At 34.6% G+C, this 13,298-nt stretch overlaps 1 protein-coding gene across 4 annotated transcripts in view; it reads right to left on the reverse strand.

Annotated features, from left to right (window-relative positions):
* Positions 1-13,298, reverse strand: part of AP3B1 (adaptor related protein complex 3 subunit beta 1) — a 154,008-nt gene that overhangs the window by 102,744 nt on the left and 37,966 nt on the right. For all 4 annotated transcript variants that reach the window (XR_002417582.2, XM_021292178.2, XM_005505942.3 and 1 more), the window contains exon 7: positions 6,980-7,159. Coding sequence is in view for 3 of the 4 variants with exons in the window: in XM_021292178.2 (XP_021147853.2) it covers positions 6,980-7,159 (180 nt within the window). In the remaining variant the exon portion in view is untranslated. The remainder of the gene's footprint in view (positions 1-6,979; positions 7,160-13,298) is intronic.

The following is a 13,298-nucleotide window of genomic DNA, read 5'->3' on the forward strand; positions in this document are numbered from 1 at the left end:
AAAAAATAAAGTCAAGGGAACAAAAGGATCTTCTGCATTTCCCATACATGCAAACACATTCAAATCTTTATTTGTAATTTTTCTTTACAAAGCTTCAGGGTTGTCTACAGTTACTAAAATATGTATCCAACATCTAAACCATATTTGGACCACAGTCCTGCTCTACATGTTAGTTAAAAGCCTCAAATTTTCAAGACACAAAATGACCTGAAATCTTAGAAGAATGCTAACTGTACCTGTACTTAGATTGGCAGTCTGAAAGATGAAAGTCTGCTATCCTCACCAAAAAGTCTGCCCTAATAACCTAAACATCATCAACAAAAATTAAATCCTGTATTACAGGATTTTTTTTTGCCTTCATCCTAATGCATAAGTAGTCAAAGCAGCTGAAAGCATCTTAGAACACCTGTTGATTCACTTCAGTGATATTATCGCACTAACAACCAGTGGTATATTCATTCTGATATAAAAAGCCATGATGGAAAAGAAAGAGTTACTACTATTCAAGCCTAAGTTACCCAGAGTCTTCTTGTCTGTCATTTTCCCAACCAAAAACTGGAAGAAACTTCCGGATACACTGTCAAAGAGACGGATTATCCAAGATAATTTTACGTTTCTTGTATTTACTCTCCTCAATGGTCCTTTTGAAATATTCCATAATGAAACAAAAATTCTGCCTGGTATTACAAACAGAAGAAGCCTACAGGCTCAGACTCAGGAGACTAAAGTTTCCTCAGAGCAGAGGTCTGACCTCACACAGGTCTTGCTCAAAAAGAGGAAAAATTATACAAAGGTTTACATTTGCAAAATAGCTAAGGAAGCTTATTTTGCAAGTCTTCTAACTATCCAGAGAAAATACTGGTATAACAATGAAAAGGTCACACAAGTTACTAGACAGACACTAATTTCCCACAGATAGATACCCAGGAAAAAACTTACAAATATTTTGGCATCCAAGAAGGACCAAAAGTATTCTAAACCAGCATTAATTTCATATAGCTCACATAATTTTCTGTTATTAAACATAACTGAAGTGTCCAAAAACAAAGCTAGAAACTGGTAGCTCCTGGGCTGATGAGCATCTGGTACATCCGATATATAAATTAAAAATGATTAGCAGTCAGACAACGGTTACTTAAATTTCTATAAAACCACTTCCAATTTATTTTCTATAAAAATAATTCCAATTAATTTTAATATATTGAAGTTAATGACCTAAACAGAAATAAAAACAATTTTAACAACTTCTTTGCAACAGATGGCTAGAAAGCCTTTTACCCTATATATAAATAATTAAAAAAACTCATCCCAAGTCAAGAAGGTAAGACTACAGCATTGGATGGAGTGCACAGAAACTCATCAAATTTATGGGAAAAGGAGGGCTTGCTTTCTTAATTTGAGTTGATACAAATGTCCAAGAGATCTTCCCTACACAGATTCTACTCACTGCTGCAATTTCACTGCATTGGATTAATGGAAGCAACAAGCAATACACTTTGCTGCAAAGTTAAGTGATATATTCGTCTACAGACTGTACTTCTCTTTTGCCAGCAGGAAGTGCTTGGAAGACACAAAGCAAAGCAAATCAGGAAATTTATGTGGTTGAAATTCAAACCTCCCTGTTCTTTCAGTTATTCTTGTGTTGGATCAATTCCTTTATCCAGATTGCCTTAGAAACACTACCCCTATCATAAGGAAAGAGAGGGAGAATATGGAGGGAAGGCAGAAAGACAATAATGCTCCCTTTCTGTGACAGAAGAGACTATTATACATTAAAATAGTCTCAGATTATATCCATAAGGATCATAAAGTTTTGTTTAGAATTTCAAGTAATCGACTTTCAACAATCAACTTGAGGCCATTTTTTGTTATATATCTATGCTCTAAGTTATTCTCATTAAGTAGTACACTTGGCAGTTACTGGTATTATAGTAGAATAGCCAAATATCTTCAAATAAGTGAATTTTATATTAAACACTACCCCATCCTTGTGTACATCTAAAAGAACCTGGTCAGAGAGTATTGCACTCTGACAAAAAGGGAAACAGTAACTGAATCCAGAATCCTCCAGACTGAGGATTCTGACAGGTATACAAAGAATGGATGAAGTAAGTATAACACATAAATTCACTGTACACTACTTTTCCTAAATCTAATCTTTTGATCTTATTGGGCAAATCAGGCTAAATAAATCTACTGACCTACGTGGTTTCCCACTTGCACCTGAAGAGAACAGATCAATGGAAGCTGAAAATGAGATGACTGCTTTTGATCCCTGGGGAAGAAAATTCTCTGGCCTCATAATCTTTTACAGTAGGAGAAACAATGAAAAGAAAATAAAGTCAGCAAAACTGTTATCTGGTAGAACCACAAAGCACAAATATCTACAATGAAACTTCAGTAAGGTCTGCACTGTACTAACACATAACATATCTTGATAAATTTTATCCTAAGACTGGATGTTATTCTCCATATTTCTTAAATGTGTTTGACTATCTATGTCTCCCTGTTCATCTTCTACATCCACCACTGAAAAGGATGAGAACAGAAGAAGAGAAAGGTACATTCAGGTTGATTCATTATTAAATGAATTATTTACACACAGAATAGTTTTAAAGTACTTTAGCTTGTTTCATTTTTAGCACTTTATCTACATAATTCACCTAATTAACAGGAGGCTATCAGCCTGAATACACCTTTCCCTACATCTGTTCTCAGTCTCTCAGTATGGACTTTAGAAGTTTTACTCTGCTCTCCTGCATTAAACCAGCAGAACTGATTCAGAATACTTGTTACAGAGTTAACAAGTTCTGCAAAAGTTAAGGATAGACAGTATTCCCTGTATGCTGTGCTTGAACCTTTATAATTTACAATTAAAGTTCACTCAATGTGCATTCCAACACAGGGAACAAAACCCAAATATTTAGAGCAGTACTAGACACTGCTGAGCCATTTTAAGTAGCCATTAAACACTGCATTCCATCACACATAACCATGACCTTTATGGAATACACTAAGAATTCACACATATAAGATACCAAGAAAACAATACAAGAGCAGAAAATTTTTTTAAAGCATTTAACAGATTACTAGATATCACAGAACGGCTGAGGTCAGAAGGGACCTCAGTATTTTGTCAGAGGTAGCAATCAATATAGATAAATTCAATGTGTTCCTTCCTGTAATTCCTCAAGAGCCAGGCTAGTTTCCACAACTCATGGTTTTAAGTACATACACTCAAAGAATTGCTATTTTTCTCCTAAAATTCCTTATATTTCAGATCATTTTCTTCAGGCTTAATTTCTGTGCCCCACCCCTCCATCAGTTATGTCAAACTCAGTACTTTAAATTGAGCAACACTTCAATAACTAATACTGAAAGTGTAAGCCTGAAGTCATGCATTTCATAAGTACTTGTTTTTAAATAGCTTTCTTATGATTGAATCCCATGATCAATCTGAATTCACCATTTTTTCCAATCTTAAATGAACACCAAGAAAGTTTATTTTTGCAACCTGCGATTGTCTGAAATGAATCTGAGCAGCCCTGAGAGTCACTACTTTTTTGCAAGACTGCAGCTCCCATCTCCATTTTGCTCCTTGAAATGACCGTCCAAACTTCTGACCAAGCCAGCTGTTTATAGCAGACACTTTCCCAGATGCCACACACATTGGGTGGCGGATCTACACACCAGGACAGCTGAAGCAGTCACTACCTCCTGTGATCCTCATCTCCTTGGGATGGCTGAACAGCTTGAAAATCAGCTCCTGAACTGCTAGACTGCAACTAAACACATTCACGGAAACCAACATCAACTTTATTTTAAATACCTTCATGTATTAATATTAGGCTGCGAGTTGTAATAGTGCAGGAGCTATTTCCCAACAACTTTGGCAGTCCCAGCACCTCCCCTTACTAGGGTAGGGCAAAACATCTAAGCTGGAATGCATTACAATGTTATCTGTCATCAAATATGTGCCTTCCCAGAAAACTGCTGAAATTCTTCTTTCTAGTTAGTCTCAAGCAGGTATTTTCACTCCAGAAAATTAGTGTCTTGCTCTCATTGCAATTAACACATGTTAAAGCTGAATGCAGTTCACACAGGAAAAAATGTTATTCCAAAACTGCTATTCAAACATAACTACTTCAGAAACACCCTCTAAGTATTTCAAGACAAACAGGATAAACCAAGGACGTTCCTCCTTACAGCGTTCATGACTGGAATTAAAAATTCTACCCTTCAGAGAAGACAAAACAGGAATATAACACTAAGTATTCTTGGTTAACAGGTAACTCCAAGTTTTGCAACAATTTAAGTTTATAGCTGAAAAAAGGATTTTTCTCCACAACTGGTAAGTATTCAAAATTTTACTTTAGTCTTCTAAATACACAAGAAAATCAGTTCCAAATGTTACAATATTACACCATTGCTTGTTGGGAATTAGCTCAACTTGCACAGAAGCAGCGTATGTTTCTCAAAAAAGTAAGGAAAATTTTAGTGAATAAAAATGCAAATACGCATTTTAGCAGTCTTGAATTTATTAATCTGATAGGTTTAATTTCCATTTTCCTGCATCAGCTTTATTTATAAAGTGTCGTGCCCTATAAATATACTGTTATTTTCTATAGTCAAGCACCCTCTTAACAAATCTTCTCATTAATATGTAAATTTAAAGTCAATCGGTCTTCTCCCTGACAGCGCCATGAATTCCTAGTGCACTGTATAATCGGCTTTGACTTGGCATCCACTATTTATCATCAAAGATGTCAGTTAGAAAAATTATGGAAAATGCACTGCAATTGATATGACTGCAATCTACTTTGTCAACACTTAATTGTTCCTCAAATCATACATTTACATATAAACAGCCTAAATACTGATCCATAATGATGCAAATAAACTAAATTAAAAATCTCTTCTACTGTGCAAGATGCCCTATTGTATGATGAGTTCATTTAAGAACCTATTGACAAAGGCATGCATTTCAACTAGGCCCAGAAAAAAAATTCTGCTAATTTAATTGCTGAGTAGGTAGACAAACTAAATTTTGCACTGAAGCTCATGAAAGTGGAAGCAAAGTGTTATTAATCCTATATCACTGCTGGTCAATTTTAGAGTGACACAGGCAGTACACAAAGCTTTTGCATTCTGGGAGCAGAAGCCAAACCAACAACTGTCATCCATCTGGATTCAGTGAGAAAAGTGTATTAGAATCTTACAGAAACCTAATACCATCAAGGCCTCCAACCTCTGCATTCAAGACAGGTCATCCTCTTCTCATATTCTTCCTTTGCTCAATCGCAGGCTAAAACCAGGTTAAATCTATTGTGAAACTCTAGGTTTAGGCAAAGCAAATTATCAATTCTGGTTTTTTTCTAAAGGTCAGAGAGAAGAAAGCAAGTTACTTGCTTTCAATATGCAACATGTAATAAACACTCAAAGCCTCAAGGAGGCTAGGAAAACATTACTTAAGTGTCTCATTATCTAAAGACACTTTCCTTATTTTAAGTAATTTTCTGGAAATACGTGTTCTTACAAACCGTTTAATTTTCATCTGGAATGAAAAGGAGTATTCCAGGACCCAGCTGGCAGTGCAAAAATATGATTCTACTTCAGATATTTTTACTGTTTCTAGTTTTCTAATAATTATAAACCCTGCTTATTTAAGAAGAAATGAACATAATTGTAAACTAAATCAGACCAAAATTAGCTGTTTGTCCAAATACATTTCTTAGAATTATTTTCACATAACAAATTATAGATATATTAACATAGAATGCCACTGCGTTTCAGTCTCATTCCCAGGTAAAGGCAATTAAAAGACAGAGTTTGAAACAGCTCAGTAGTAGTCCGTGTCATTCTGTACTCCAACCCTGAAAAAAATAAATCTTTAAAAAATTGTTAATATGCTAATTACAAACCACAAAAATTTGCACTGAAATAACAATGCCCGAACAGAAGTGTTAAGACACACCAGCTGATCTATAGCAAAGCTACTTCCATTCAAAGAAAAACACAGTAATTAAAGAAAAAATAAAAAAATCAAATGATGAAATTTTCTCTAAGGGTCTGGGATCACCTCATATTCATTACGAGCAGGTATCCCAAACATGTTTTTGTGCAAACGCACAAAGTCCATCTCCAACTACTGCTGTAAAACAGTATATATAATATAACAATGAATATGTACATCTTTAAACATGAATTAAATTAAATAGTAAAATTTAACAGTAGTAACTACCCCAAGCTTGTAATAAAGGCAAACAACTGGAGCTGTGGAGCAATTCTACACAGTTCTTTGCAGAAGTATTCTGTCTTTTAATTTAAATTGGTATTCAGAGTTAAATCCCTATTGATACCAATATTAATAACATCAATTTCTTGAGCTGTCTACTTTTTTGTTGCTAGAAGTGATAGGATTTGTATTTTGAATATCTTTTTATAAATTTGCAGTAAGAATATACTCAATATTTACATAATATAAACAAAAACACCACAACATTTTTTACATTGCACATTTCAAAAACATATATACTCAAGTATCCACACAGTCCCTCAGTACATGGCAAAGCACAGACAAGTAACGTAATTTTCACCATGCTGTGTTACTGGGTATTCATACCTACAAAGAAAGTAGATTCCACCCAGTTTCAGGACAGAAAGGCAAACCTTTCTAGCTCTGACTCACATAAAATCTCCTAAAGAGTCATGTCACCATAGAAAAAGGACTCTCTGCTGCTCAAGATATGTGCCTGGGGTAAATGAGAACATGTTATAGTCTGGAAGGACAATTCTCATGCTCTGAAGAAGGGTGGATGCCTTGTCTTAGTAGAGCCTTAGAGAGCTACGACTTACGCATTTGATCTCTATTTTTTTAAATTTTACATAAAAATGCATCTTAAAGGACTAAGTATATCCAACAACTAAAATAATTCAGAATGCAAGCACACAATAGTAACTTAAGAAGTCAAAAACTTACCTTCCATGGGCTTACAAACTGTGTACGTGCATATCGAGTTAGCATGTGGATTATCACAACTTGACCCCACTCCTCCACGTCAACCAACAAGTTACAAAGCTTTCGGTAGTTCTTGTGAATCAGATCTATTCTGTCTGGACACACTTCCTCAAATGCCATCACAACGCTCCCAGCTACCAGCTAGAAGACAAAATATAAACCAGAAGGTCAGTGTTCCTTCTGCAGTGGGTCCACAAGTGAGAATCAGAATTAATACTAGCAATTCTCAGCAATTTCAAACTGTTTCTATTCAGCGAAAAGAAACAAGAACAACAAAAACATAAGCCCACAGAAATGGTATCTTATTTAAAACAGAATTGGGATAAGTTTATTAGAATGGAGAAAACATTTGCTGTTTCTATTACACACATAAATCTTAGCTCCCAGCCCTGAAGACACAGTGCAATGTAAGCATAATTTTTTTTCTTATAGTTATAGTTTCCAAATAAATTATCAGAGAACTTGCAATTAACTGAGAAATAACAGCAAACAACAAGAAGTATAATATAGCGATATGCCCAACAAGGTCTACTGGGATTCTCTTATCAACACTGGCGTGATCAAACTAAAGAGGAGCTGAGGTAATTTTCCCAGCACTACTGGGACTCAAACTTCTCTCTTGATATGGTCAAATTAACTGTCATTTGAAATTTTATCTTTAGAGTTTCAGGAATACACTTTGCAAAAAAAAGGCATAAAAACTACCAGTATAATAGAGAGATACATTAACACTTGTCCGCAAAGCACACAAGCAGAATTTCTGCACGTTTTTCAGCACTTGCCTACCAGTTCCAAAATCACACGAATGGACCATTTATGCCCCTCTATGTCTTCACACATTTTTTTGCCTCCATAAGAAATAAATCTTTATATATACACAAAGATCCTCATATTATGATTATAAAAATAGCTTTGTTTTCATGAGAAAATTTAAATAGATTCTCAATGTTCGACCACCTAAAGGCTTATGGAAATCTTCTGATTGATTATTTTCTTTTAAAAATAAAGAAAGGAAACCTGTAACGGGGTTCCTGTTAAAATTCCAGTAGCAGGTTACTTTAACTGTGGGAAAACCTCAAAAGCTGACCACGCATTATAAGGACATGTCATTGTGTGTCTGGAATTACTGTTCTTTCTCTTCTAATTGCTTTAATTAAGATTTGTTTTGTGTCAGAGTACATGTTAAGTCAAATAATGAAAATGATGAGACTTTATATGAAGCAGCTGATATGTATGCAGTTAGCATGCATGCAGTATAGCCTTCTGGCAGCAAATTAATGTCATATTCTATCTGAGCACTGGGGATCTGCATTTCAACCTCTAAAATTTCCCCAATGACTTAAAGTAAGCAATTAAATAGAAGTGCAGTTTATTGAAATGGTACTTTTTGAGAAATATTAAATACAATGATATTCATATGTTACATTTTTCTCCCTGTATTTGGCTGACATTTGGTTTATTAGCATGCGCCCAACATTACAATTGAAAGAAAACAGCTCAGAATATAGTCTTGCTATTATGCTAAACAAGTTTCAGGCTCTGTGGGGATTTTACGAATTACCAATAAGAATAAACGTGAAGTTGCATTTATTGTCTCCAGCCCTGTCCACATACTAGTACCTGCTGGTGCCAGCAAGTATACAACTCATTCCAGGGAGCAAAATTTGATTATGTGATCAAGCTAAATAAAACACACTTTACATCTAAAATAATTTTCTCTTTTTTGCTGTATCACAAAAACAATAGCTCTTTATTTTATGGTTTTGCACTAAACTTTTTTCCTTACTAACACGCTGCAGGAAGCTATTTAGTAATTAAAAACTGCTGTGAATTCATGCTTAGTTTGGGTTCAAAGCTTGGCAGAAAACAATGGTTAATTCCAGGCAAACCACTATCAGTCCTGAGTAGGTATTCAATTAAGGCCAGAAAAGCTGAGGATGGGAAAGGAAGGCTGGGTAGAGTTACATGTTAGAACTCACTGGCAACAAAGCAATATTATGAGGATGCAAAACTTGCAGAGGACAGTGTGATGTACTTGAAGTTTTAAAGAAAGGGATGACACCTTGAGACCACAGAGACTTTTTTTTAGGTCACTGTCCCATAGTCTTTATAATGGTTATTCTGCTTCTTCACACTACAAGACAGTATTGGGTCTTTTGACAGGTTTGACATACAAGAGGAGAAAAGGAGGAAGGGAAGGAGGAGGGGGGAGAGAGAGAGAGAGAGACTGACACACAGATCAATTTATGACTATAAGAACAGTCATAGACTAATATTAAAATCAACAACTTTTAGGTTCATCGGTGAAGGATGACACAGAAGCTGGTGTCCAACTGTAGTTCTGAAGTGGATAACCTTGTCTTTTACTGCTACTAGTACTGCACACACTTTTGCTGTATTCCTCTTCCATTTGGATATGATATAGTTTGAAAGCCGGCATAAAATAATACATATATAACTAGTTTAGATCCTATAAACAGCACTGGCTTTTTAAAAGTTCAGTTACTGTGAGAAAAACAACAGTTTGATACAAAGAAATAGTCATACTGAAATACAGGAATGATAAACAGTACCATATTTCAATTCACATCAGTCACCTCAAGTTTACAATGAGAAAGAATGCTGTCACTTGTGAATGCTTAAAAGATATTAAGATATTAATAGAATTTGAACATAAACTATTAAACGAAGAGGGGCACTAGATGAACAACCATTTTATTCCTGTGGCAAGTCCCTATACTTACAAGTGAACACAGGAACTCTCATATATCATGACACTATTTAAGATCATGCCTCTCTCCCCATTATCGCTTTTTCCAAAATCAGTCTTTCCATCTAAAGGGGAGGGGGGAGGGGGCGGGAGCAGGGCAGGGGGCAGGAAAAGTGACAGTGTAAGACAGATTCAAAATATACTGGTAACAAGAGGATTTATCTGAAAAAAATTCCTAATGCTTTTTTTATAAGAGATTATTTTCTAATTCACATTGTTTCCCCTATAGTATGATCCTACTATACATCTAAACAAAGGAACAGCTAATAATCTTTGTTTATTAAATGTTCAACATTCCATAAAAATATTTAGAATTAAAACAAAATGATCCAATCAGAATATAAAACCGAAAAATATCGGTTTCCAAAAAACAGTCAGTTAATTTCCATCTCACTGTGTCAATAGTAGCTTTTTGTATAAGGAGAAAATATAAATCACTCCAACAAAACTAGCAATGAGCTCATCAAATTCAAATGCTGCTTTCCATTTATGTATTTTTTATATTAAAGCAATAAACATGGTTCATTTGTCTTCCACTGGTTGCCACGTTTTTCTGTGCTGTTGCTATGAACTTCAGCCATTAGCTGTGCTCCAAGGTAAACTACATGAACCATCAACAAAAGTGACACCCAATCTATGGAGTTCATATTTTCTCCAGATTATCTATGCTAGTTGACAAGCTGGTAATGAAAAAAATCACACTAAGCAAATGGTTCCTCTAATAACAATAAATTTTCTATAAAATTATGAAGGGTACGAAACGTTTCCTTGCATCTATTTTGTCATGAATTTTAATTAACGCTGTGAAAACCTGAGAGTGCTGGGTCATCACAAGAAGTGCATCTAGGTTTGATTGATAATACAGTGCAAGTTGGCCTATGCTGCCAAGATTCCTCTCTCTTAAATTAATGGCCACCCCACCTGCCCTAATCATACAGCCCAAATGATATTCCCCTTCTTATTTCAATTTTCTGGAGGCAAGGAAACTGGAAAAGATCAGTCATTTATCTTCTAATAGCTGGATAATAGATCTATCACAATAAAACGTCTGCACAAACTCAGTAATTTTATTCCACAAAAGTGAAGCTTTTACTAACATTAAATCAATAAATTAAGAATACATTGTCTTTGCCACACATTTGCCTTCTAAACTAAACCATTAAGATATTAATAGAAGCCTACTGTTGAAAAGTAGAGTGCTCAGCTTTCTTTCCCCATCATCCTCAAATACACTGCTTCAGTTTAAAAGATCAAGATCTTCATTGCAAAGCCATCACCAATTCCTAGGATCATTTTTTAATCTAAGGGGTCTCACTTCACAAGAATCTGCCCTTCATCTAGTAACCATTCTGAAAAAGAATTGTCAATACCCACATGTTTCTATCAAGTCTTCTCACTCTCAAAATAGAATTAATACTAAGATACACCTATTATATTTAGGAGTAAATCATCATACCAGAGCAGAGTAATAAATTTATTTAAATATTAGAACTAGTTTAATTTTATTAAAATGTTCTTATTAAAGGAAAAAAAAACCATTTAAGCAGAGGCTAAAGGAAAATTTAGGCTTTGGAAAGGAGTGTAGATCTTAATTAGCAATAAACAGATTCCATGCAATAAACTAATTTACTTTCAGTCTTCTCCCAAAATTGCTTCTATCCCTTCTCATATTACTTCACAACAGGTTTCTGGGGACACAATATCAGGAGTACATACACAGGAATCAATGAGCACCTGCAAGTCTCACCAACGTGCTTAGAAATTTCTCTCTAACACTCTTCTGTCTTAGAAGAGTTCAAAAGCAGTGCTCCACTCTGCTTACAACCTCTTCCCACAACAGGAGCCATAACAGCTACAGCTATGATATAGCACAAAGTATATGTGGCCACATACTAACTCAGTTTTCTGGATAGGCCTGAAAAAAATTCATTTTATCATGCAGCACATGCATTTATATTTCCGCACAAATATTATAAACCTTCCTTGTAACAAAGGAATATGCCCAAACAAAAGAAAATCAGCTCAAAGTTAAAGACGGAAACCCAAAATAAGTTTGGAAATTTTTAATAAGCCTTAATAAAACTACATCCTAGCTACAGGTCTATATTCTTCCTTTTCTTTTTAGGTGCAACTTTAGATACAATTTGGAATACTTTAGTTTGGACTGAGGAATGTAAGCCACAAGTTATTTTTGCTTGACCATTTTGGACAACAGATGTGATTCCTTTTCAACATCAACATGGGTTTGTCTTTTTTTTAACTGCTGTAACTCAGGTATCATTAATGAACTTCATTTTTATTGTTGTTTGTTTACACAACCAGAGCTGTAAAACACACAGGGTACAAATACAATAGAGTTCTACAGTCCTTCACAGTATGCCAAAAGCAACTGAAGCAACAAATTCTGCATTAAGCACTAGCACAAAGCTAGATCATCAGGTTTGTTAAGTGAATAGCTGAAAGTACAACTAGAATGAAGTGATACAGAATCAACCAAAAATAAAAAGGGAACTAGTTTCCTCTGAAATTATACCTTCACACATGACTAAGAGACGAGCTATGTTAGTTTCTGAGAAAATCATTTTAGCATAAAATACACACATATTCTTATCTTCCTTTCTACATAAAATCATGTCAGCTGCTCAATGACCTAGAATTACTAGAAAAATAAAAGGAGCAGGCTTTCATGCTCTTGAACCTGCTTATCAGAGTCTGAGGTACTTTTTTCTGTAAGGCAAGGGTAAAAACCCAAAACTTAAGTCTCTGCGATAAAAATACTTATAAACCTCTTATCTGTTTAAGAATTAAATACACTGGCACAAAATCACAGCTTTGTGGATACACGCTAATTCCCAGTTAGCTACCCTTGAGGGTATGTTAATGATGGTTTGCACCTGATAATTTTGCATCTTAGATTAACTGAGAGCTTTGCTTTTAAATGAGAGTCTGACTTTTAACTGAATCATGTTAAGTCACTTAAGGAGGAAAGTGATCTGCCATTTATCTCAACAGAAATTTTAATGAAGTGCTTGGTTAAGGTTAAATCTCATTTTAAGTTTTGCTTACCTCAGCTTATATTGAAATTTACTACTTATTGAGACCTAAAAAATGAACACATTTTGTACAGTCTGACAAAATGGCTTAATCTTACTGTAGTAAAATTCCCATTCAAACAGTTTCTTGCTATTTCAAATGTAAAATGACTCTGACTAATTTAAATACATCGTGCCTTTTCTGTGCAACATAAACAGCATTAATAATCCACAATAGCATGTTCTCTTTAAAACAAAAAAATTATAGTTTATATAATTATAGATCCATCAATGTTTATTATTAACAGCTATTCTATCCTACTTTAAAATAGGGATTATGTAAGTAAGTTCCAAAACTCTGCCTGAGGTCAAATGCTTATAGATAATAAACAGATTATGAGAAAAAATTTACTTTTTCTTAAAGTCCCAAACATCACTTGAACAATATTCAACATTTATAACCATGGTTAATAATGAC

The sequence above is a fragment of the Columba livia genome, chromosome Z (genome assembly GCF_036013475.1).
Source record: "Columba livia isolate bColLiv1 breed racing homer chromosome Z, bColLiv1.pat.W.v2, whole genome shotgun sequence".
Classification (NCBI taxonomy): Eukaryota; Metazoa; Chordata; class Aves; order Columbiformes; family Columbidae; genus Columba; species Columba livia.